General features: G+C 47.0%; 1 protein-coding gene across 1 annotated transcript; it reads left to right on the top strand.

The window, feature by feature from the left end:
• On the top strand, positions 1–26559 carry LGI2 (leucine rich repeat LGI family member 2). The gene is made up of 8 exons (XM_047092432.1): positions 1–212; positions 2104–2175; positions 3713–3784; positions 6129–6200; positions 11110–11181; positions 12112–12281; positions 18662–18826; positions 25742–26559. The coding sequence occupies exons 1-8, from the start codon at positions 1–3 to the stop codon at positions 26557–26559; spliced, it is 1653 nt and encodes a 550-aa protein (XP_046948388.1).

The raw sequence follows: 26559 nt of genomic DNA, 5'->3' as shown, positions 1-26559 counted from the left end.
ATGGCGCTGCGGCGGGGCGGCGGCGGCGGCGGCGGCGGCGGCGGGGCGCCGGGGCTGCTGCTGCTGCTGAGCGCCGCGTGCCTGATCCCGCCGGGCGCGCAGGTGAGGCGGCTGGCGCGCTGCCCCGCCACTTGCAGCTGTACCAAGGAGTCCATCATCTGCGTGGGCTCTTCCTGGGTGCCCAGGATCGTGCCGGGCGACATCAGCTCCCTGTGAGTGAGTGGGACCCCTCCAGTCCCCGCCCCACCCTGCGCCCGCCGCCGCCGGGGAGTTGCCTCCGGCGCTGGGACAGCGCGACCCCGACCCCGCTTCCCGGCCTCTTTCTCCGCGCTTGGGTGGGGGCGCGCTGTGGGACGTGGGTGGAGTCTCGGGCCCAGGGGAGGGTGGAGGGAGCCCGAGACCCAGAGCCTGGGAGCCCAGCCCAGCCCCCTGTGGCAGTGTTTCTTAAAGTGTGGCCCGCGGGCCAGCTGCATCAGACCCACCTGGGGCAGCTCGTGCCAATGCAGATTTCCGGACCCGCGTTGAATGAAGCAGGGTCTCAGGAGTGGAGCCTTGGCTCCACTTGGAGTCTGCATGTGGCGTCCCAGGTGATTCTGGGGTGCGTTAAAGTTTGAGAGCCTGTGGAGGGGGGAGGGGTGGTTGTGTAGGGGCAGGAATGTGCCCCCGAGCCTGACTGGAGTGAGTGTAAACAGGGGAGCGGTGAGGCCTCACTGTCCCACCTCGCGCCTGGGGCGGTGGTTTACACCGTGGCCTCCTCCCGACCAGTCCACACCGCAGGTCCGGAGGGACCCGAGCAAAGGCATGCAGCCTCAGGAAGTGGGGGCCACCTCATGAGGCCTGGTAGAGGGGAGCACTGCGCTGGGCAGAGCCTAGGGCACCCAGGCCAGTGGCCAAGTGCCGGAAGATTTCTTGCCCTGAGTTCACAAGGGCTTCTTGCCCCCTCTCCCTAGCACACGTTAAGTTGGCCGCTTTTTCAGCGCTGGAGGAATTAACGGGAAGGGCCCCACCTTATTTCTTCACCTGCTAAGTGATGCCTCTAACCTGCCCTCACACAGCCCCACAAGCCCCACAACCAGGTTCCATTGACAGTGGAAGGGGCTGTTGGGCTATATCTTTACTGCTGGGAAAGGTTTCCTGCGGAAAGAACTTCCTCCTTCCAGGCCAAGGTGCTGCTGGGGTGATGCCCACCCAAACACAGAGGCAGGGAGTCCCAGGGGTGAAGTTCTTCATGTCCTTCTTACTACACTCCCCTGCCTCCCACCCCAGGCAAGGTGCGGGGCTGAAGGGATTTCCATTTGCATTTACAGAAACTCCGGAGGGTCTGGCCAGCAGGAACCGAGAGCCTTTTTGATTCCTAATGTTGCTAAGTCGAGTGACAGGGAGGATTCCAGAAATTAGAATTTCCCTTGTTAAATGCTTTAGAAAGGCAGCTGCTTAATTGCTCTGCATGTTAACTGAAGTAATGTTGAAATAATGTATTGAGGTCCTGCTGTGGCCAGAAAGGATAGGGGACCTGGTGGCACAAACAGTCAAGCTGCTTGCCCCCGCCTTGACCATTATATCTGGCAGATGGCATTGCCTCCTACCGCACATTCCAGTTCAGGTGTCTCTTGGGTTTTTCCCCAAGGCTTTCACAGTGCATTTAACCAGAGGTGCTCTGAGTGTCTTTCAGAGATGTGTTCCCAAGGGGAATGCTTAAACCTTCCCCGGAGTTTCCCCGGCCAACGTTAATGCTGTGTCTACACAAACAGAATCCTGGGCAGAGGTGAAGTAATTATCCATTTTCAGCCAGGGCCTCCTGTAGTTCAGAGAAGGAAGGGAGGGGATTGATTTAAACTTGCTGAGATAATGTCTGTGGAAGGAGCTAGACTGATGGTAAAGGCTTCTATTATTCAGACTAGTTTTCATATTGATCCAGTTCATTGGAAAGTGGCTTGACTCTTCTCGTTTCTACCCCTGAGAAGCCCCCGCTGGTTGACGATTTTAAGCCTCATTTTTGAGTGGAGGAGTTTGAAATACAGGTGGAGAATATGGCCGGTTGCCCATCCTGCGATCACTTCTGAAAGAGACCTAGGCCTCGGTTTGCTTCTCTTTTGCCCGCAGGAGCCTGGTAAATGGAACGTTTTCCGAAATCAAGGACCGAATGTTTTCCCACCTGCCTTCCCTGCAGCTGCTGTGAGTATGGGATGTTCTCTCTGAAAATGGGGCCCCCGGAGGTATAGACCTGGGAGGAACCATCCCTGCCCCTTTGGTATCAGTCCTTCCTTAAATACCCCCAATAAACTCTCAGTGTTAGCTTCCCCTGTGGTGTCCCCACCTGGGGAATCTCAGGCTCTTTGCTCAGTGTCTCCGTTTGGCCCATGTTTTCCTCCAGGACTTATCATAGATCCCAACACCCGTGTTTGGCAACAGGAGACGTGATGACATTGAATGATGACCCAAATTTCACCTAAATGAAGCGTTTTCCAAACACCTCACTTTAAAAGAAAACCTGCCTTTTACACTCTCGCTGTTGGCTCTGGAAATAGAAGTATTTTTCATTGACTGAGGATATAAACTGTCAGGCAGCATACTATCCATTTATATGGAAAATGTTATCTGATCATCTGATCAGCCCTACAAAAAGAGTATTTTAGCTCCCCATTTGACAGACGAGAAAATTAAGGCTCAGAGGAGTTAAGTAACTTGTCCAAAATCCCAGCCGCTTTCTAACCCACACTCGTAACTGCTCTGTATCCAGCCACTCTTGGCGAGAGCTCATGTCATGTCTGGCATCCCAGTCCCGTTATTGTTTGCTGATGAAAAGAAATGTCCAAAAAGCAGTTTTCAAAAGCAAGTCAGTGATAGGCAAAGTCATGAGCACATAGCTCGTTCTGTTTATTCTGTTTCTTAAATTTGAGAGGATGTTAAAATTAAGCAACGTATTCCAGAAAACATGTGAGGGATGGATCACTTCTCATCCTAAATAAAGTTAACGTGGATAGTTCTGTTCTTGAAATATTATGGACCTGCTTCTGACCTTGTACTTAACATTTTAAAAGCTGTCACTTCTTGGAAATTGTGGTTCTATTAAAATATACTTTCCATATGCGGGAGACACAATTTCAGGCATTTCACCAAATAGACTCAAGTGGTGACGATATAGATTCTATGAACTTTTACCAAAGAAGCTTACGTGGTGACTAATAGGAAACTATGTGCTGATAAAGAGACTTCTGAAGATTTCTTAAACTTTTTTTTTTTTTAAATCATTTCTCATGGGAATATATAATATGGTAGAAAGGAGTTTTAGTTTTTTCAGTTTTAATTTTTGTGGTCTCAGCTGTGTGACTTTGGTCAAGTCACTTCTCTGGGCACACATTTCTCTGAAAACAGAGTTGGGTTAGGTCCTTTTAGATCTCTGATTCCATGGTGGCTTGGGCATGGCAAAGCATTGGCTGGCCGTTTAGTTGTGCTGAGCGTTGGCATGTTTTGAGAGAATTTACTGAGACCCACGGGGGGGGGGGGGTGGAGCAGTGGGGTGACCCAAAAATCTAGCCAAAATTGCCTGCCGGCATCTGCGAGTCGGGCTGTGCACCTACGGAGCCAGGCTTGGGCTGCAAAGAGCCCGTTTTTGCCGTGGATCAGAATGTGGCGAAAGAAAACAGAAAGGGGCTTCACTGTGTGGTTCCAGGTATAAATCTCTGCATTGAAATCTGTCCTGTGTTTTCAGATTGCTGAATTCTAACTCATTTACAGCCATCCGGGATGATGCTTTTGCTGGACTGTTTCATCTCGAATACCTGTAAGTGTTGGGCTTTGTCTGTTTGCTGAGCGTTGGGTACGTCCATCGAATCATTCTATTGCTGTCCGAGCAGGAACAGCATCTCTTAGAGAGCTTAGGGGCGGACAAAATGGAGGACACCCCATTCTCTTTTCAGCCCTGACCTTTTATAGTTTACTTGTGTATAAACATGCTGGGACAGGAGGAGGTTGGAGACAAAGCGGGTGAAAGCAAACAAAGGAGGAAAGATATTCACTCATTCTCTGCTGACATTTAATTTGGCATGGACTAAGCACAATTGGAAATTGCGTTGGATATTTTTACCTCTCATAACTAGGCATGGATTTGCTGATCGGCCAGAAATAAAGCCGAAGCCTTCTGAGGGTTACTTATTTTTAAATAAAGTCTCCCTGTATGGGGATATAACTTCACGTTTTGAATTTGGCTATCCTATTTCCCTTTCGCAGTATCTCCCATGAGCTGCTGATGAGAGTCTAATTGCATTTTTTTCTTCTTTAAAAGAAGAGGTTTTGTTTTCTTTGTGCAGGTTGTTCCCCCTAGCAGAGAGCTTTGCCCTTGTTGCGATTTTGTTTCCGGGTTTCTTTTCTGATTTGCCTTTCCCCCCTTTCATGTCTTTTCGCCTTTTAAATGCTTCCATCCTTGCCTTTTGTAACTTTGTAATAATATTAGTCCTGCTATCAGATGGGATTTCCTTATTTAGCATTCAGAGGGATTTTTAAAGGCTGGTCTCCGCTTTCTTATCTGAGGTTAACAGGTAGATGTTTGAATTCTAAACGCATCGTGGGTCTGAGAAAACTCTGCTGATTTTATGTCCTTAGGAAAGGTGTCTCTGAAGGAATTCTTTCTCCAGAATACACATGATATGTAAACTTTCATAGCAGCCTGATAGTATACAGAATATGGAAAGCGGGTTATGACTGAAGTGCTAAGCCTAACTACGTTCTGTCAAAGCACTTGAACAGCTGATGGGGGTAGCACATGTAAAGCTATCAGTTTTCTCTTGTGAGCAGTTCATCTTACTGCCAAGGTTACTGAGGGGGAAGTCCGCTTATCAGCCTATACCGAATTCTCGTACTCAAGAGACCCCTGATTTAAAACAAATAAGACATCAAATAAAGGTCAGTATAAGAATCAAGAACTATTTTACCAACTAATGGCATCGTGTTGCAAAGCCTCTCCCTTGGACCATCTCATCAAAGACCCTCTTACATTTGATGTAATGGGATGCCATAAACTGAAATTTAGTTCTCTGTGGTCCTAGGGAATAGTCACAGTGCATTCGCTTTATGTATTTCCCATGAAGACTTCAAAGCACAGTCAGGGTTATTATTGCAAGGACCTGTGTGCAAGCCCTAAGCCATTTTAGCACAGAGCAAGAAGTTTGGCCCATCCTCAACTTCATTATGTTTCCTATTTCCTAGTGGCTTAGAGATCTTGAGAGAATTCCTGCCTTGTTACCCATTTGTTCAGAGATTAGGCTGTATGGGACATGCTGAACTCGAGTTTGCCTGAAGCCGAGCTTACTGGAATTCTACCCCAGCAAAGATTTTAACGCAGAGACGTAAGACAATGGGCTCCCCTCAAGAGACAACGATATTAACAAGAGTGTTAATAGCCAGGCGCTGTAAACTCTAAGAGGGTTTGAGTGGGGAGAATGTCTGGAAGCTTTCCAGCCTTGCAGAGATGGAAGAATTTCTTGCCTTTGTATTGGGCTTTTTTCTCATCTTTCCCCCCAAGATGTCTCCCCCCACCCCCCAGCCGTGTTGCCAGCTCTGAATGTGAGGACTTCCATGCTGCTTCTGGAACGAGCGTAGGACACACACTTGTGTGGACGCATTCTTGCACACAAACCTGGCTCCCACTTGGAATCTGGTGTAGCTGACCTAATCCTTCAGAGAAGGATTACTTTATTTATTTATTTATTTATTTATTTATTTATTTATAAAACATGAATGTTTTATTTACTTTTATTTATTTATTTGTGTTTTTCAGAGATGAATGTTTTAAATTCATGAGTGCTTTTAGAATTTGTTTTGGGGGCAGCTGGGTGGCGCAGTCAGTTAAGCATCCGACTTCGGCTCAGGTCACGCTCTCTTGGTTCACGAGTTCGAGCCCCACGTCCAGCTCTGTGCTGCTAGCCTGGAGCCTGCTTCAGATTCTGTGTCTCCCTCTCTCTCTCTGCCCCTCCCCCCTCTCCACTCACACATTCTTTCTCACTCTAGAATAAACATTAAAAAAATAATAAAAGTGAACGTACTCCACTTAAAAAAGAATTCATTTTGAATATCGTTTAGAGAGATTAAGTGGAGAAAATTTGGTGGAATGATACTGCTGTTCTCTTTAGGTTCATTGAAGGGAACAAGATAGAAACCATTTCAAGAAATGCCTTTCGTGGCCTTCGTGACCTGACTCACCTGTAAGTCCTATGAAACGTGTTGCGAGATGCTTGTTCTTTCTTGACTGCTTTGTCCATATTGTAACATTCTCTCAAGGAAACTAAGTTCCAGGTTGCCCGAAGTGTTTTGTATTGTTGATCAGACAGCAGTCCAGTGTGGTTACTCATGCACTCAGCTTAATTATCTTTTCCGTTACCCTGAATTGCCGTTATGGGCCACATGACAGCATGTGAAACGAGGAGCCGCGAGGGCCCTCTGTCCAGTGATGAAGAAGGTAGGAAGGGCACTATCACGTATAACACACCTGCTGTGTGCCTGCGTGCCTAGTGAGCCTTCTCTTCGTTATCTTTGTGAATCTCCATTTTACAGATTTGGGAACTGAGGCTTCAGTTAACTCATTGAAGAATGTTGAATGCAGGATCAAAATTTGGATGAAATGGAATAGAGACGTTTTTGTGGTTCCTCTAATTTGAATGCAAATAGCTTTTTCTTTTATGTTGGATTAATCTGCAGCTTAAGCTAAGCTCTCTGGCTTCTTTAATAGCTTTCTGGAGGAAAAAAAGTTAAACACAAATTGATTTGAATTGCTATATCAGAATGAGGCAAGTACACATACTTGGCATATTTAGAAAACTGGAAAAAAATTGCAGCTGTGTTCATGAAAATGTAAAAATAGTCATTTTCTTGGTAAGAACCATTTATTAGCCAGGAATCAGGTCCTGTGTGCATGATAGATACTTTGTGATTGAGTAAGATAACATGTCTCATCTCTGTGATAAAAAGAAAATTGGGAGAATAGGAAGATTCTGAATAGGGGTGTTGGGCAGGGGTGATAGTGCCTTCAGCAGGTGCAACCCTGACTGAAACACATCGAAAGAGATAATCATTTACATCAAGCCCTGATACAGGCAAAGGTGTCAGTCAGCAGGCTCGACGAGCACTTGATTCTGGAATCCTACCAAGCAGAAGCCCTGTCTGAGTTAAATAAACCTCCTAAAGTAAGCAGATAAGGGAGGAGTACGGGAGGTCCAAACGTCTGGATCGGCACCACCGATCCTGGAGAGTGTCAGCCTCATGTTGTCATTATTGCCCCAGGTTTTCCTTCTTTCTGTAAAAGCCTCATTTTGTTGTTGTTGCTGTTGTTTTGTTTTGTTTTGTTTTGTTTTGTTTTGTTTTCAGATGGAACCCAGACACCAAATCCCCACATTCCTGTAGAGGTTAAGGTCATGGATTTGGAGTCACATAGACTTGGGTCCAAATCTCAAGGCCACCATTTATTAACGTTGCCTAGCCTTTGTGGACCACAGTTTCTTCATCCTGGAGGTGGGGGTGATTATACTGACCCCACGGGATTGCTGCATAGAGTGGGTTAATGCTCGCTTGCAAAGCATCCAGCCCATTAGCCATAGTAAATGCGCAAGGTGTGCTTGGAGCTGCCGTCATTATCATGGTCAACAGCAACAGCACAGCCCCCCTCCACTCATTAAGAAGTCTCCATTTTCTCCATGGACTGCTGAGTACCCTTGGCAGTTTGAGTGGCCAGACAGGGTCTGCTAAGAAGACAGCTGTGGGTGTCTGGAGAGGAACAGCTGTGACCAGATCGATCTGGTTCCCAGAAGTCAGGAATGAGAGGCTTTGCTTTTGAGCAGAAGCTCTGGCCAGATCATGAACGTAAGCAAAAAGCCACGTGACTGAGTTAACCCAGGTGTCAGCTTTCCTTTGACCCATTGACTACGGGTCCTTGGTCTGAAAACAGGCGTGACCATGCAGCAATTGTGCACGTGTATTTGCAGATCTTGGCACAGGTTTGCTCAGAGATGCACGGACTTCTATGCGGGTAGATGGGTGTACATGCTGCGTGTGTACATAACTGTGTGCACGCACTGGTTATTTGTGCACGCAACCACATGTGTATATAATGTGTGCATGTGTGTTGAGAGGCACCTTCTATTCTGTGTGACGAAGAGCCCTTTGCTTGGGTCCGGCGTACTTCTGATGCATTCAGGTGCCCGTCCCAGTGCATGCTGCCATTCTACAGTCAAGCCTATGGAGCCTGGCACTCCCCAGCTCTCCAACCTCACGTCCTTAAATGTCCTCAGAACACTGATCTCTCCGTGGACCCCGGTGTGCACCCAACCCATCCCATTCCTGGGCTTTTGCTCACATCCTGTCCATTGCCTAGGATGTTGTATTTTCTACCTTAGACCTCCTGTAATCTGCTCTTCCTTCAAAATCCAGATTAAGTTCTCTCTCCCCCATGGAGCCGTTCTTGATCTCCCCTCTGTAACCTCCCTCTTGGTTGCACACACCCAACCCTGTAAGTAGCCTTGGCCGTACTGGTTGGTACTGTTTCGTGATGTCAGTTTTATCTCCCCAGCTGCGTTGAAAGCTCCCTGAGGACAGGGCCCACGCAGCTCTTTCATTAGCCCTGCTCTTCCCCCAGCGTCTAGTACAGGGCTGAAAGCTAGCAGCACATCCCGTGTGATTCCCTGGTTGATCAATGGGTTCCTTACTGAGCTGGATTTTCCACGTATACTCTGCTTCTGGGCAAGTCAGGTGACTTCTAAAGCTGACTCCGTAGGTTGGAGACGTAGGTAGGAGTTAAAGCATTTAATACATTGTTGAAAGAATGGACCAGTCCTCCCACCTGCCCCCAGTTTTTGTCAACTTCTAAGCAAGGAGGTTTGCACACCGCTTCTCCAAAACTCACTCCTATGCTCAAGGAAGTCACTAGATGGAATTTGCTTAAGTATCTGGTTTGTATCTTTTTATGAGTTTTTCCAGCACCTACAGACTCACATTCTTGTTCTCAAGAAACATAGATCAGGTTTCAAAGCATTGAAGAAGCAGTACCAATCTGTAACTAAGATCTAGGACATTTATTTTCCAGCAGTCCTGCAAAGCCCAGGGGACAGGTTGCTGTTAAGTAGTTTCAAAAATGAAGTAAGTGCCATAAATTTGTAGGCAAAATGAAATGGAAAGGGAGATGGTATGCACTTAGTGTGAGTGGAGTGGATAGTCCATCTAAATAATTTGGCTTTCTGAAATTGAATGCTTGGAAAGGTTGCTAAACATTCTACATTTTTGGGCTTCGAACTTGCCATATATTCTTATCACTTGGGTACAGTACATTTCAATTAGCTAAAAATGTCTAGCTAAATAATTCACCTTTAATTAGCTAAAAGAATTTTTGGGGCTTTCCAGAAAAAGTGACCATCAGCCAGTAAAAAAGCAAAACAAGCACCTTTTTTTTTTTTTTTTTAAATTTCAGAAAGCTACTGCCCGACAATGTTCAGCCTGATTACCTATTCAGCCTATTTTCCAACATCTTTAGAAATGTACCCCTAAATCATTTAGGAAAGAAAAGTAAAATAATACATGAAATTGCATTTTAATCCATTTGTGGTTACGTAGGCAGGAAGGGACATAATTGTGAAATGTTCAGGTTTCCCCATATTCTCTTGGTATATTGCAGCAAGAATGTTTGGGTTACACATGGGCTCGAAGCTTTCTCTGCGAGCCGCTGGGTCACTGTGATGCGCACAAGGCTCATTTCATATATATGTTTTAAAGGGGTTGGTGCTGAATCGCGTACGTGTTTATCATTTATATGTCTTGCTGTTTGCACTCACGTGAATAAAAGAAAACAAAAGTAGGCATCAGTCTCTTGGCTGACTCACGTTAGAGCACGATGCCCTGGGGAGAAGCGCAGGCTCGGTGTACATCTTTTCAACACCCAGCATCTTTCTACGTCAACAGCCCAGCACCACAGACATTCATCTTCAGCAGGATGATGACAGGGCACTGCATGATCCTGAATCATCAGAAAAAGCGTTGATGGTAGTCGTTCTTCCTGGAGATGAGGAACAGACTAGGACATTTTAGATCTTCAAAACTAAGAGCAATGCAAAATGCTCTCTGGTCAACCTTCGCTAATGAGAAAAGAAACCGATCACAATCGGTTGCTCCCTAAACACTGTAGTCCATTGAAATTTTATATTATCATGGGGTTAGAGCTGAGAGTCTTTGTGCAAAAGAGTATTTACTGAATCCTTTCTTAGACTCACAAGTAATAGAATTTGCGTAGATGGACTGCAAGGAAACTTCTTGGACAAGACTGTACATCTTTTCTTTGATCATTCTCACCTCAGTGCTTCATTCATTCATTCATTCACTCACTCAGTAAAGGTTTCCTGAGTACCTACTATGTGCCAGGCACTGCTTGGATGCTGTGATACAGATGTGGACAAACACAATCTCTGCCCTTGTGTTGCTTATGTCTGGGGAGAATACACAGCCAAAAAACAGAGAATTAAAATATGTGGTACGCGAAGCGACAGTCGTGCGGTGAAGGTCAACCGAGCAGGGAAGGGAGCTGGTAGAGGTCAGGGAAGTGGTGATCAGTGAGGACAGACCTAAAAGAGATGATGGCGTGATCTGTGTGGGTACCCACAGGAAGATCGTTCAGGCAGATGAATCACAAGTTCAGGGGCCTCAGGGTGGGAGAGTGCCTTATCCATTTGAATAGCAAGGGGGCCAGCGTGGGTGTTCCGAGTAGTCAGAGATCCAGTCTCATAGTTAAGTGGGAGTGGGGGTAACTATAGACGATAGTCTTGCATGACATCAAAGGGACTTTGGCTTTTATTCTGAGAAATATAAGATGCCATCCAACATTTAACAAATGTATATAAAGAGCTTCTTTTAAAAACAAAGCAAAAAGTACATTGTACTCCAGCATCTATCATGCTGTCTTTGTGTCACAAAACTTCTTGATCTCAGTATCAATGAGCAAAGCCAGAAATTGAGCCATGTTGTGCTGAAGAGGTTTAGAGAGAGCTCTGTTTTAAAGCATTAGCTTTGTTTAAGGGGCTTTGGAGTGACAGGGCCTGAGGATAATAACCACATTAACATATGATTTTCTTATTCTAGTTCTCTGGCCAATAACCATATAAAAGCACTCCCAAGGGATGTCTTCAGTGATTTAGACTCTCTGATTGAACTGTAAGTAAGGAAAATGCTTGTGTCCAAGTTAATCACGTGTCATTGTGTCCAAGTTAATCATGTCTTTAATGCCCCCTCTCCCCCTCACTGCATTTCTTTTATGTTGCAGTCAGAAATTCGTGACAGGGGCACCCAGGTGGCTCCGTCATTTGACTCTTCATAGAGGCTCACGTCCTGCATGTGGTCGTGAGCTCAAGCTCCTGAAAGGAGCGTGGAGTCCGCTTGGGATTCTCTCTTCCTCTGTCTCTCTGTCCCTCCCCCATGCATTTTCCCTCTGTCTCTGTCTCTGTCTCTCTCTCAAAATAAATAAACATTTAAAAAAAAGAAATCAGTGACAAAGAGTGCATGGTGGGAAACAATATATAGTTGCTATCGTGTTAGGTCTTGCCATGTTGGAATACACTTAGTAGCGTTAGGTCAATGGCAAATTAAGCTCGCCGGGTGTGAGGTTTCCTTTTTCAAGGTAGCGTATCCCTCTGCTGTATCTTCTAGTGTTTGGCACTTCTTACCGGAGATTGTTCCACAAGATCTTAATGTTTCGATTGTGTGTGAACGCTACCTTCCTGTAATGTCCTGGCTTTGTGAGAATCTGCATCTGTGGGGGGAGGGGGGAACGTTCTTCTGTCTACCCTCCCCCATTTCCAGCCTGGCATGGTGACCGTTTCAGGAGAGTTTGGAGAAATAGTGGTATGTCAGCTCCGAGAGCTCTCTGTAAGCTACAGTTAAAATCATGGGCACTGAAGATCATTAAGTAAAGTCAGTGATGCGCACAAGAAATAGGATGCATTAAATACAACATTCTTTTAATTTCTCTTTTTTGGGGGGGGGGTATGAAATAGATCAGGATGTTAAATCATCGTATTCCTGCTGAAGCATTTCAGGCATGTCCATTTCTCCAGGTATGTGTTTGTGTTTTGTTTTGGTTTTTAGAGACTTAAGGGGCAATAAATTTGAATGTGACTGCAAAGCCAAGTGGTTGTATCTGTGGTTGAAGATGACGAATTCCACAGTGTCTGACGTCCTGTGCATCGGTCCCCCCGAATATCAGGAAAAAACGCTAAATGACGTGCCGAGCTTCGACTACGAATGCACAACCACAGGTATTCGGAACCGCTCTCGTGAAAGACTCTTACTGAGAGGACTCCCTTTGTGTTTTGTTTCTGTCATCCACAGGAACCAGAGAAAAGTGGGTGTAAACGTTTTCTATCCAAATTATTTTAGGTGACATTTAAGCGTTCTAAAAGAAATGAACTGATGTGGTCAGGAAAACATCTCAACAGTTCAGGAGGATTTTTTGTTAAGTGCCCTGGCTTGAATTGTGATTCTTTACAAAATTCAAATTTCTCTGAAGGTTTTTTTTTTTTTTTTTTTTAAGGGCCAAAGTATGAACTGGCAAGTTGGGCATAAGAACATTTGCAAATGAGGTTTCACGGAAAGTCCGTGCAGAGAGGGCCACATTCCTGCTGTCTTGATTGACTGTTTTCACTGTTCCCTTGATTGAATAATAGGAAGTTTACTGAACGTGCAGCTAATAAATATGAGACTTTAAAGTCCATACATTGCTTTCGTAGTTCCCTGTAAAAAAAGAGGTAACTGGCTGAGTTATAACCAATGGCAAAATGGAAATAGAAGTGAACAAGTAGTTATCTAAAGAAAAAACCCACACTGAGGAAAAATGTAAAGGAAGTTTGATTTTGCATTTTTCCAGGACCTGCCTCGGGGTTTCCATTTATACATTTTACAGGTTATGAGATAAAATTAAAATACTAACTGCCTCCAGTGTCACACCTTGTAGAGAGCAGGTGAGTGCCTCCGTATGAAAGGCTTAGGTGGAGTTTTCTCCAGCTTCTGAAGCCAGATTATAAAGGAAAACAGATCAATCCACAGTATGAAACCTGCTTACCAAACTTATAAAAATAAACATTTAGGCTGAGAGTTGATATCTACAAAGCCTCGAGGCATGTCAGTGGGAACAGCAGGAATGAGAACTCAGAAAATAGTTACAGAAACTCAGAGGCAAAAAAAAACCTCCAAGAACAAAATGTGACATTTAGGCCAGCCCTACTGCTGCCCTCCAAGCAAATAAACAAACAAGAGCTCATAAAGTAAAAACTGTTTCCAGATATCTCTGTAAATAAGGAACTTTACAAGTTCACGTGTTTTTGAAAGAAAACCGCAAGTCTTGTGGGATGCCCTTGTCTTCCGTCGTTGAACAGGAGCCTATTCAGCTGTGTAATTGGCAGGTGCCCTTTGCCAGCTGAGGCCACTAGCAGGTTATTTATTATATCGTAGAGCAGTGCAATAAATCAGAGGTCATAGTCAATGACATTTGCACCAAAAGGTGGCATTCAAGGCCATTTGGTGTGAAATGCCAAACTACAGCTCACCGGGGCTCCTTTTCGCCTCTTCTCCAGTTTTTCTGGTGAGTTCTCTGAACCCCCAGGTGAAGTGAGCAGCTTTCCCATTGTTCTCTTCACACCTGCCTGAAAACTCTGCCAGTCTCTGGGAGGAATGACATGGGTATCGAGGATCTGGGGACAGGGAATAATTTATATGAGAAAACATCATTTCTGACCTTAGAGCCTTGGGGACGGTTATGGAAATGATCTGGGCTCTGAGAATTGTCATAGGAATAGACGGGGCTTGGAACCAAGGTATCCAGGTCTGGGAACCGGTCCTAAACCCAGAACCCATGATGCAGCATGAGCCCCCTAACACATTTTAGGGCATCCTCTCTCATATATATATTTGCCTTTGCTAAAAAGCTTCCTACTAAGATTTAGATAGTCGGCAGTCCTCCCTGGTAACAGGGAAGTGATGATTCTATCTTTGCTACTGTCTTATCCCTTTGAGACTCATGAACAAATTAGCTTTTGCTCATAGTTTTCTTCATCAAGAAAAAATGGCGGAACCAAGTTGTGTCCACCCCCAGGGATAGTCCCTGCCTTGTGCCTTGTAAGAACTAAGTCAATACATTCTGAGGGGTTTTGTTTTGTTTTGTTTGGGGTTTCTTTGGTTCCTATCTCCTGCTCATATCAAGGCTCATTCTTTGGTGCTTTATTCAAGGCTGGAGGGGAAATGTGCAAGGATGATGGCAGATGGAAAGCCAAATCTGAGAGTCCTGGTACTATTATGGCATCCTCACTGCATTTTAGGGAGGAAGCACATCGTCTGAGGGCATTGCTTTTTCTCTTAGCTCAGATTTTCAGGAAAGGAGTAAATTCTTCAGGTGGAGGAAGGAGAGGAAGATACTGTTACCATTGTGTTCTGGCACTTGGGTGTAATGAACATGGCAGAACCACTGCCGGACTGTTTCAGCTTCTAGATTAATCACAGTCTTTCCATAACCCTCTGCTTCAAGTCTATTTTTAACCGCCTCAAAAATCCCTGTTACCTATTCATGATTCCCCATGTTAGGAGGATAATTCACTAAATTCCTTGGAGTGAATTTTGCATCCTAATTGTCCTGTTAGCTTCCCTATTTCTGGGCTGATGAAAAGCAAAGAGAAATAATGCATTAATGTGCAGTTTCTCTCCCAATAGGATCAGCATCATGTATAATTTATTTTCTGCAAGGGCTATAAATAGCTATGTAAAAATCTGTTGATTCCAGTGGGAGCAAGGCCTAAATTGTGAGAATCCCACTGACATCATGAACTCAATCCAATGTGAATGGGAGTGGCAGCACGTTTTGCAGAGAATGCCATTAAGACTTTACCACCAGCAAATTGATGTCATATCAGTATGTGTATTGTTGGAGAGCTTTGCATAACGAATGTGCTTTTGCCATTCATGAAAGACGAATTAAAATGGGGATGGGAGAAGATCTTAAAATTCCTCGAGCCCGCCCTCCACCCCTACACATAGTCATCAATCATCTTCTTTCAGACGTTTCTTCCTTTTCCTTCCTCCTTCTCTTCTGCCTCCTCCTCCTTTTTTTTGGGGGGGGGTGTTGCGTAGGTAAGGGGGAGAAGGACTCTCCTATTAAGAATTAGATTTATAACTGCAATGATTTAACAGTCTGTGTGGTGCCAGATAGTCAGCATATAGAAAATATTATGAAACCAATGTTTTGGGAAAACAAATGAAAATAGAACCGTTAAAAAGCTAGATTTGTAAAATGCTGTCTAATTTTGGCAGCTCTCTTTCTCTCTGGGATTTTTTTAATGAAAAACGGAAACTTTTGGGTCTGCCCTTTAAACAGCCTGCGTTTTTCAGCGAATGCTGGTGTTTCTGAGACTCGGGGGTGCAGGTGGGGGACGCGGGTTACGGGCAGGGCAGGAGTGTTTGGAGCCTTCGGGGCTTACGTTAGCAGAAGGCGGCCGAGAAGCTGGATGTGTCTGCCTCGTAATGGAGAGCAAGGCGCGGTATTCTTGGAGCCCTTTTCTGGAGCAGATGGTAACTGCTGCCACTTCCCTTTTTCCAGTCATCTACAGGTTGAGTTTTGCGTGCCTTTACTGTTTGCTGCAGCGATGCTGCTATCTGGGGTGGGGGTGGGGGTGGGGGTTGACAAAGGGGTGGGGCTAGCAGCCATTGTCATTCTTCCTAAAGGTTCCAGGGTCACTGTTACACAGTATATGAGGCTCGCACACGGAGCTACTATGTAAAACTCCCCAGGGCTCACTCTGTAGGAGGCTCTGTGCTCACACTTAGGCTCTCTTAGTCTCTACAGCGACTTCATGAAATAGGTGTTACCCTCCCTTTACTGATGCGGACCCTGAGGCTCAGGTTTCTTGCCCCAGGTCACAGAGCTACAAAGACAGGCAAGAACCTAAAGCCTCAGTTCGTCCAGATGCTCCACTCCGGATGAGGGCATCCACTGCTGACACTTGTCCCCACTCTCCGTCGGCCGCTTCTTGCCGTCAGGGTGCAAAGGCGGCCTCCTTTCTGATTCTCCCCCTTCTCCCTGCACCTGTGTGCATCACACGATGACCCCCGACTTCTTCCCCACACAGTTTTCAGAACAGGCCATGGGGCGGGCAAGGCCAGCCCTCCCACACTTGTAAGCCAGGGAAGCATTTATTATGCACCTCCCGTACACTCAGAATGGGGATAGGGACACCTCCAGAAGTTAATAGGTATTGCGCACTCACTTTGTGGTACGCACAACTCTAAGTGAGTATGAATGATAACATACAATGAGGAGGTTAAATAACTTCCCCAAGGTCACTCAGCAAGGCCGTGGAGTCACAGCTCTGCCATGTTATCTTAGACACCATTAAAATGGACACTTCCTCAAGATACAGCCCAGTGGGGGCTAGGACAGAGGAGGTAGACTGTCCTTTCTCAGACCTCGATTCCGTGTTGATGAAGCACCTACTATGTGCCGAGCCCTGAGATGGGCCTTTCTACCGACACTATCAGTGTGTCCCTGCCATCAAGCTTGGCGGGTAAGAATCCCTGCCCCCATATTGCACGTAAGGAAACTGAGGCCTTGTAGGGGCAAGCACACAGCCCAGAGTCTCAAATGCGGGAAGTGGATTCAGGGGGTCTGACTCCAAGCACTCGTCCCTGTGCCTCCTGCTGCCCTCACTCCCTCAGCCCTGCCCCCGTCTCCCCCGCCCCTGTTACCTGCTCTTCTCAGCCCTGCTCCACTCTTCCCACCTCAACACTCGCTCCGCTCAGCGTCTCTCCCTTCCTCTCCTGCCTCTGCCCCGTCTGCACTTCCTGCCTTTGCTCACTGTTGAGTGGCCTACCCCCTTACAGCCTTTCTCATTTGACCTCTTTCAAGAGGCTTCCGAGTCAGAGTTATTTCTGAAGTGGCTGCCGTAGGCTTGTGCCATGGGAGGTTCCCGGGAGGGTCGGACCCAGGCCTGACCTCACAAAGCCCTTGGCTCAGGAGGCACAGGACACTGGCTGTGTGGCCCTGGCCAGGCGCATGCCCTCTCTGAGCTTCGGCGGCTGGCCTTGTAAAATGGCCCGGGGCTGTAAGATCTTCCCCATTTCTCCAAATCCAACGCCGAAGTCGCCATGCTGGAGATTCAGTCATCGTGAAGAATAAGATTTAAACGGCAGTGCCTAATATGAATCCAGTGAGTTAGGAAAGAGTCCTGGGTATTGGCGCCGGGAAGGCTTTGCAGAAGAGTTGGGGCTTGTGCAGGCGGGGCTAAGCATGGGTGGGGAGGAGATGGTCAACGCCAGGGTTTTCTCATAGGAAAGACTTCCCTTAGCCAGACGTCCACCATCTTTTTACCAGGGTGCATTTAGCCTGCCAGGAAGCAGCGCACATTGAAACATCTCTAGCAGAAGAAATCACTTACCTTAAACTTTATTAGTGTTTTGGTGTTTGTTTGTTTGTTTTTAAATTTCTTCTTCGTTTCTTCTCTGGCTTCCCCACGCGCTCACTGTCCTTGTGTCCTGGGGCAAACTCACCCCGTTCCTTGGGAAACTTGTACATCCTTACCAAGATAACACAATGAGTCAGTGGTAGCTCAGGGGAGCAAAAGGGATGAGGAGTGTTAGCGCTAAATGTAAGACCAGAACACGTGGTCAAATAGGACAGTTCCGCGTGGCTTGAAAATCTAACAGATCATGGCCACTTCTCATGGCACCGAGTCTAGTAACTGGTGAACACACTGGTCAACTTCCCTGCACTGTGGGCTTTGTAAATTTCTGACACTGTATCAGAGCCTTTGGTGTGGTTTCCGAAACTGCAGTGTGCCCTTCGGGCAGTTTACTTTAAAAATTTTTTTTTAATGTTTATTTTATTTTTGAGAGAGAGCAACAGAGCATGAGCAGGGGAGGGGCATAGAGAGAGGGAGACACAGAATCTGAAGCAGGCTCCAGGCTCTGAGCTTGTCAGCACAACCCACTGCGGGGCTCGAAGTCATGAACCATGAGATCATGACTGAGCAGAAGTCAGACACTTAACCGACTGAGCCACCCAGGAGGCCCTGGGGAGTTTACTTTTGGTTTTGAACCTGGAGTGGAGGTGTTTCCCCCCAGGAGTAAGGCAGAGCGTGGGAATATAACAGGGTTATACACAATCGCCTTGGCAGGTAAGCTTGAAAAACTCCACACAAACAGAATGAAACAGGTTTTTTGCTACCAGGCCGGTCCAAGAAGGCTTAGAAAGACAGCATTTCCCAAACCAGTGTGACCACTGCAGCTCTCTTCCCGGAGTAATTTGCGTGATCATTTCTGGAATGTTGCTATGGGGGGGGTCTTTTGTGGTTTTGAAAGCCAGGTCTCACCGAAATTTGTGTAAAACTTTGAGATCCTGTAGCCAAACGGTGAGCTATTTGTCTCAGAGAAGAGAATGTAGAAGCTGTGCATTCATCATCCTGTACAAGGCAGAGAAGCCTTCTGGAATCTCCCAGAATGAAGCACGCTGTGATGTGTGTGTTGCTTCTCTCCGGTCCTCCCTCCTTCCTGGTCCTCTTCACGTCCAATGATGGAAAAGGGTAGAAGGGTGATGGTGGATGATAATTCCAACAAGGGATCTCATAGAGACTTTTTTTTTTTAACTACCCATTCCCAGATTTTGTCGTTCATCAGACTTTGCCTTACCAGTCGGTTTCTGTGGATACATTCAACTCCAAGAACGACGTGTACGTGGCCATCGCTCAGCCCAGCATGGAGAACTGCATGGTGCTGGAGTGGGACCATATCGAAATGAACTTCCGGAGCTATGACAATATCACAGGTATGTTGTGGCTTTGGTCAATGTATCCCCCTCGTTTCGTTGTGGCTGGTGGGCGAAGAAGCATTCTGTCCTCCCCAGGAAGGAAAAGCTGGGCTCTCTGACTTGGTGAGAGTCGCGGAACACATTCCAGCCCGCCCTCGTCTCTCTGATTCTTTCTCGACTTGGTCAATTATTGGTGAGAACAGAAACTTAGGGTGGTGGTCTTATTTATTGTTGCTGATTCTTTCCAAAGGGAGAGGTGATGGGTCGCGTGTTGCGGGGAGGCATTTTCCGGTCGTGGTGAGAAGTCACCAGAGAATCCCTTAATCCTGATCACTTGTGGCAGCCTAAGACTTCAACAGCTTTTCAGCAGCCCAGTGATACCTTCGACTTTGGTTAAGCTGATTGTTAACGAATATGCTAACACACACGTTCTCACGCGTACACGTGCACATCCGTGCATGCACACGCATGCCCACACTTGCCAGATCCTGGTGGCCACTGCTTCCTTCTCACAAATACAAACACAGTAAGAATAAATGGCAGTCTAAATTCATGCCTTTGGGTTGAAACCTAGTTAATGCCTCTTTCAACGCTGTCAGGAACCCATTGTCTTAGCGCTGCTAAAAACGGGCTACTTGCTTTGTAAATACTGGGTCAAGTCAAAATCATCTTTTAGAGACGTCTTGTTTATCAAGTGCAATCTGATAATAACACTGACTTTATAAACAGCACCACGGTGGCCTGTTACCCTGTGAGAGGCTTGCCCTTAGTGGTTCCCGATTTGGAGTTAGAGCAGTGTTTTGCTGCTGCAGCCAGAGAACCGTATCAGGTAGAAATTCCAGATTAGGAGACTCCTAGGAATCTCTCGGGTGCAGCGCGGTTTTGCAGCAGGTGCAGGGGGTGTAGGGAGGCGGAGAGAGTGCCGTTCCCCCCCCTCCAAGAACAGAGACGCTAATGAGCCTAATCTCTGCAGCACTGAGAGGTCTGTGAGACACGCGAGCACCTCCGTAAGCTCAGAAGATGCCACGTCAGATGAGCCTCTGCTGTTGGGCCACCTGGCTTCCTAGTGCTGAGTTCACAATCCCGAGAACAGCCCCTCTGGCTTCAAGTGCACACTCAGCACAGAGCGCTGCAGGTGAACCGAGGAACCCAGAGTCCACGTTCGAGGCAAAAAGGAGGTGGAGGGGTGGGGGCTGCTATCCACATGCTTTTTGCTTCCCTCTTTTTGCAGACTTGGAGGATAGGTGAGGGATGAGAGCTGGCCCCCGTGCTTTGTGCAGGGGGTTCCACACCAGGGCTTGTTGCCAAGGCTGGTCGAGGGCCCGTGAGGTGCCAGGCGCTGGTGTATCTCATTGGAAGCTGGCTGCAGCCCCTTGAGGTATTAGTGCGGGTTGCCTGCCCGCAGGGGGAGGACCAAAGCCCCTTTCAATAGAGAGGCGGCGGACAGATGATAAGGAGCTCAGGTTTTGAAAACGGATGCGCGTGGATTGTACTCCTGACCCCGCCAGGTACTAAGAAGTGGCTGTGGCTTCTGAGGCTCAGTTTCCTCATCTGTAAAACGGGCAACACAGGTACTTTATATGGATGTTTGTGCGGATTCCAAGAGTGCCAGGCACAGAGCAAGCAGCTCTCAGTGCCGGCTTCCTTCTCACACCTTTGCAGACCAAGAGAGCAGGGCTCAGGCATGTTGAATCACGTTGGCGGCAGAGCTCAGGGCCTGTCACTGATGCATCTCACCCCTTTCCTCTCTCAGGTTGACCTGGGTAGGAAGGGACAGCACGGCCCTCCACTTGCCCTTCTGACAGTCTGCAGCTGGTTGCATCCCGACAATCGTCAAGTTATTCGTTCATTCATTCATTCATTCATTTGTCCGCAATGATTTCTTGAGCACTTACTCTGAGCTAGGCATGATGTAGTGAACAGGCCAGATGAATACCTCCACCCCCAACGGGTTTGTACTGTAATGGGAGCGAGAGATAAAAAGAAAGACAAATAATTATGATGCAGATAACACAGCAGATGACAACACACTGAGAAGGGAAAGGAAGGTGGGGATGGAAGTTTTGAAGAACCGGCCATGGGAGGGTTGACGTTTTAGACTGGTAAAAGCCTCGTGGAGAAGATGGGTGGGACATGAGGGGTTGGTCCATGTGGACAGTGTGGGGAGGAAGCATTCCAGAGGCCACAGCAAGTGCAAAGGTCCGGAGGCAGGAGGGTACCTTTCCTGTTGGGGTCATCCGGGGGGCCATTCTGGCCTGAACAAAATGATCCAGAGGGAAAGCTGCCGCAGACAAGGACAGGTTAGAGGAACCTAACAGGTTAGAGGAAGGACTTGGGTTTTTAATCTGGGTGCACAGCTTCGTGCAGAGGTCGGCAGGGCTGCCCAGGATGAGGCAGGTGCCCGGCACAGGGGGCTGGGCTGTGAGTAGCCTGTGGCAGGGACAGGGGACGAAGGTAGAAGCTGGTTGAGAAGCTGTTGCAGGAATCCGAGCAGGTGCTGATGGCCTGGGCCGGGGCGTGGGTTGGGGCAGCGGTGGGTGGGAAGCATTCAGTGAGGTCGGAGTGGGTGTGGCCAAGGTGAGAGCCAAGGTGGGGCCTTTTTAGTTTCTGGGGACTCCTCAGCCCCTCGCTCTCAATCTAATGAGTGGTGGGCAGCCCCACACAAAGCCCACCTACATCCTCTTCACAGCCAAGCCTGAGAAACGGGTTTCAACAGTGAGGTAATAAAACTTGTGAGCTCCAACATCAGGCAGGTTTTCGATGAAGCTGGCCCCAGATCTTTCCAGCTAGTGACCTTGGCAAAGTTAGTTTCATTCCAAGAGCCCCTTTCATCTGTAAAATGGGATCATCGTCGGATTGGACCCACGAGAATTGACTGGGGCCCGGGGCAGACGGGCACGTAGTAGGTCCTCAGCGAATATTAGTTTTGTCACCTGGGGATAAAAAAAAGGGGCAGCCCTCTTCCCCCCTTCCAGAGCCTAATTCTTTCACTTCAGCTAAAACTTCTCCGTAACTTTCATCAGCATAGGAAAGGAGGGGCCAGCGTAGAATGACCGAGGGAGCAGGGGAAGAGAGTGATTCCAGAAACAGCCTGGATCCCTCGGTGCAGGAAGGAGTGTGGTTCCCTGAGCGCGGCCTGGCGTGAAGGAGAGCCCTAAGTGCTCATGCGCCGGGCACATGACAAATATACTTGCTGTGGCCTCTGGAATGCTTCCTCCCCACCACCCTGCAGCCGCTTGCCTTGAACAAGACCAAGGGAAACACGGACCCGTTTTCCCCTCACGGGCCATGCATGTAATTTGTCATCTTGTCTGATCACGGAGTGATCCCAGAGTCTGCGAGGGCTGGGCACGGTCTCCTCAATCCATGCCTGGCCAGACGGGGGCCCTGAGGACTGGGAGGGGCACCTGCGTCCCCCTTTGCAGATCGTGATGAGCATGCGCGGGAGGGACGGCTCCAGCCATGGATCTGCTGCTGCTGGGAGGAGAAGGAAACCCACCGTAACGCTCACCCCAAGATTTCACACTTTACGTCTCCTTTTTCTCTCTACATCTCTTCTCAGCTCTCCTGTCTTTGGTTTATTTTGTTTGCCTTTTGATTTCTAGGCTCTACTCTCTCCCCTACGCTAACACACACACACACACACACACACACACACACACACACACACGCACGGTGATTTCTGCCTCTACTCACAGTTCTATAGGCTAAAAGTGTTCGCCTGGACAGAGGTGTTCTGGAACATCTCCAAGAAAGGAATTCTTTCTGTCTCTCTCACAGCGCCCCGCAGCTGAGACAGACTGGCAGGCCTGTGGGACACTTCTGGGTCGCAGGGACCTCCATAGGTAGGCCACTCAGGAAGGGGAGCAGGAGTACGCACTCTGTTGGTGTTGTCAGGGTGGAGTCAGGCGGCTTCCGAAGAGCAGTTCAGTAGTTTAAATCCAGAAGCCTTAAAAGCGTGCCCAACGTTTAGCACGGCAGTGCCTGCGTTTAAGAATACCGCCAGATGGTTTTCAAAAAAGACTACAAGGAAGCATGTTACGTACAATAATGAAAAACTAGAAATAACTGCAGTGTCCAACAATAGGGGATTTGTTAAAAATAGGATACACCCATGCGATGGAATACCATATAATATTAAAGCTTCAAGTTCTAGAAGGTGCAATAACAGGGGAAAACGTTTACATCATAGCGGTCGAGTGAAAAAAAAGTAGACTATAAAAAGCCCACGTATCCTATAAGCCCAAATTTATTTTTAGTTTTAATTTAAAAAAATGTTTGAACCCACATTTATGTTTTTAAGTTTATTTATTTATTTTGAGTGAGAGAGAGAGAGAGGGAGTGTGAGTTGGGGAGGGGCAGAGAGAGAGGGAGAGAGAGAGAATCCAAGCAGGTTCTGCCCTGTAAGTGCAGAGCCCGATGCGGGGCTCAAACCCATCAACTGTGAGGTTCTGACCTGAGCTGAGATCAAGAGTCAGTTGCTCAACCGACTGAGCCACCCAGGTGCCCCGGAGCCGAAATTTATTTTTAAATTTTGAATTTGGGTATGTGCATAGATTAACGATTAAAGAAATTTATCAAGATACGAAGTGTTATTTCAGCATTTGCAGTACGAGTGATGTTGGTTTTCCTCTTTGTGCTTTTTGGTATGTTGGTAGTTGAGTGTAGACTCAAGCCAGACTACCTGGATTTAGGGCCCCAGCTCTATCACATACTCGCTGTGTGGCCTTGTATAAGTTACTTAACTTCTCTGTGCCTCACTTTTCCCCTTATAAAATGGGGATGATGATGATGATGATAATACTGGTCTCATAAGGTTGTCGTAAGCATGAAATGAATAAATACATGTAAAGTACTTAGTATAGTGCCTGCTCAATAGTACACACTTTTTAATGGTTACCTGTTATTTTCAAAATTTGCTTTGATGAACATTGAAAACTTTTATACTCAGGGGGGAAAAGGAATAATTAGCTTGAAACGGAGGAAAAGGACCAGGAAAAGTAAATATCACTCAAAAATCCACCCACCGTCTGCCCCCAAAGTTGATACTAAGGACAGAAATTGGATAATTATCCTTGTAATTTACAGACCAAATTCACTTTGGCCCAAATTGCCTAGAAAATTAGGGGAAAGAAATGACTTTTAATCAGATGACCTAGATGGATGTGAGTGGTCCTATTGCTTGCTGGCTGGAGAGAGGAGCTTGGGAGAAGGCTCGGGGGTCTGGGTGGGGGAGAAAATGGTAGGAGATGGTCCGGACAAGAGAGGTCCCCTTTTGCAGCAAAGTTCTGGCTTTGTGCTGCCCGAGCGAGATCATTCAGGTCAGTGATCATTCTACAGGTGTTTTTGCAATGCCTGCTATGGGCGACTTTAAAGGGGTTACATCTTTTGATTATCGAGACCATTGATTCAATAATCCAGTAACGATAGCTTCTAATCATTGACCACTTCCTGTTTATGGGTGCTCTGTTCTAACAACACCAACCATGAATTTCTCATTTAGTCTTTACTAACCCTGTCGCGTCAGGGGTCATAGCATCCTCATTTTACAGACGAGGAGCCTGAGCACAGAGAGTCAACGGGCACAAGGTCAGAAAGCTTACACGTGCTGCATTTCACATCCTGGGCCACCTGCTTAGAGCCACAGGGTTTAACACTGTTCCGCCAGCATTCAGCTTCCTTTGGCTCTAGAAATCAGAAGAGGCCAAGTGTCTTCAAAGAGCCCTCGTGGCAGTCCTTTCCTCGTGTCTCTGAGACCTGACTCCTACCTTTTTATCCTCCCTCCCCAACTCCCCATTTGTTTCATCCTGCTCTATGGAGTTGGGGAATACGTTTTTTGAATAGCACGAAGACAGTTCATTTAGTGTTTGTGGTTTTCCTGAATTGTACTCTTGCCTCGAAAGACACCAGGTGATCAGCACTTATTTCTGTGGAGACACATATTTATTTTTTTAAGTTTAAAAATTTTTTTTAACTGGAAGCGCCTGGGTGGCTCAGTTGGTTAAGCGTCTGACTTTGGCTCAGGTCATGATCTCGCGGTCCGTGGGTTCAAGCCCCGCGTCGGGCTCTGTGCTGACAGCCCAGAACCTGGAGCCTGTTTCAGATTCTGTGTCTCCCTCTCTCTCTGACCCTCCCCCGTTCATGCTCTGTCTCTCTCTGTCTCAAAAATAAATAAACATTAAAAAAAAATTAAAAAAAAATTTTTTAACTGTGGGAAAATATGCATTAACATAAAACTTACCATCTTAACCACTTTTACGTGTATCGTTCAGTAGCATTAAGTGCCGTTCACCATGCTGGTTAGACAATCTCTGGAACTCTTTCCATCTTGAAAAAACTAAAACTCTGTGTCCATTAAACACTAACTCCCCACTCTCCCCTCTTTCTCAGCCCCTGGCCACCACCGTCCTATTTTCTGTCTCTATGAGTCTGACTACTTTAGGGATCTCATATAAGTAGAATCATAGGTTATTTATCTTTTTGTGACTGTCTTTATTTCACTTAGGACAATGCCCTCAACGGTCATCCATATTGTCATGTGTCGTGTGTCAATTTCCTTCCTTTTTAAGGTGGAACAATGTTCTATTGTGTGTACGTACTACAATTTGGTTATCCATTCATCCGTCAGTGGACGCTTGGGTTGCTTCTGGCTTTTGGCTGTTGTGAGTAACGCGGCTATGAACACGGTTGTGCAAATCTCTTAGAGACCTCGCTCTGGACCCAGAAGTGAAATTGCTGGGTCACATGGTAATTCTGTGTTCAGTGTTTTGAGAAACCGCCACACCGTTCTCCACGTCGGCTGTCCGGTTTTCCATTCCTTCCATTTCTTTACATCTCTCCCCATTTTACAGTTCACAAGGGCCCCATTTTCGCTGCGGAGGAGCGTTTTTAACCGCGGTGCCCTAATCCCCTCTCGTTTCTCTCGGGGTACAGGTCAGTCCATTGTGGGCTGCAAGGCCATCCTCATTGACGACCAGGTTTTCGTGGTGGTGGCCCAGCTCTTCGGCGGCTCCCACATTTACAAATACGACGAGAGCTGGACCAAGTTTGTCAAATTCCAAGACATCGAAGTCTCCCGCATTTCCAAGCCCAACGACATCGAGTTGTTTCAGATCGAGGACGAGACGTTCTTCGTCATCGCAGACAGCTCGAAAGCTGGGCTGTCCACAGTGTATAAATGGAACAGCAAAGGATTCTACTCCTACCAGTCTCTGCACGAGTGGTTCAGGGACACGGATGCGGAGTTTGTGGACATAGACGGGAAATCGCATCTGATTCTGTCCAGCCGCTCCCAGGTCCCCATCATTCTCCAGTGGAATAAAAGCTCTAAGAAGTTTGTCCCCCACAGTGATATCCCCAACATGGAGGACGTACTGGCCGTGAAAAGCTTTAGAATGCAGAATGCCCTCTACCTTTCCCTCACCCGCTTCATCGGGGACTCCAGGGTCATGAAGTGGAATAGTAAGCGGTTTGTGGAGATCCAGGCTCTTCCATCCCGGGGGGCCATGACCCTGCAGCCCTTTTCTTTTAAAGATAACCACTACCTGGCCCTGGGGAGTGACTATACGTTCTCCCAGATATACCAGTGGGATAAGGAAAAGCAGCTATTCACAAAATTTAAGGAGATTTATGTGCAAGCGCCTCGTTCCTTCACGGCTGTCTCCACCGACAGGAGAGATTTCTTTTTTGCATCCAGTTTCAAAGGGAAAACAAAGATTTTTGAACATATAGTCGTTGACTTAAGTTTGTGA

The sequence above is a fragment of the Lynx rufus genome, unplaced genomic scaffold (assembly GCF_022079265.1).
Source record: "Lynx rufus isolate CCGP_SWC_20201006 ecotype Redwood Valley unplaced genomic scaffold, mLynRuf1.p SCAF_3, whole genome shotgun sequence".
NCBI classification, from domain to species: domain Eukaryota; kingdom Metazoa; phylum Chordata; class Mammalia; order Carnivora; family Felidae; genus Lynx; species Lynx rufus.
Note: the sequence above shows the minus strand (reverse complement) of the source record. Positions and strands in the feature narration are given on the sequence as shown.

Bases quoted from the DNA above. Each gene is read 5' to 3' on its own strand.
- LGI2 (XM_047092432.1), top strand. From the start codon at position 1: ATGGCGCTGCGGCGGGGCGGCGGCGGCGGCGGCGGCGGCGGCGGGGCG. The intron at 6,201-11,109 runs GTAAGTCCTATG...TTCTTATTCTAG, and splicing joins CTTCGTGACCTGACTCACCT to TTCTCTGGCCAATAACCATA. The intron at 18,827-25,741 runs GTATGTTGTGGC...CTCGGGGTACAG, and splicing joins GAGCTATGACAATATCACAG to GTCAGTCCATTGTGGGCTGC.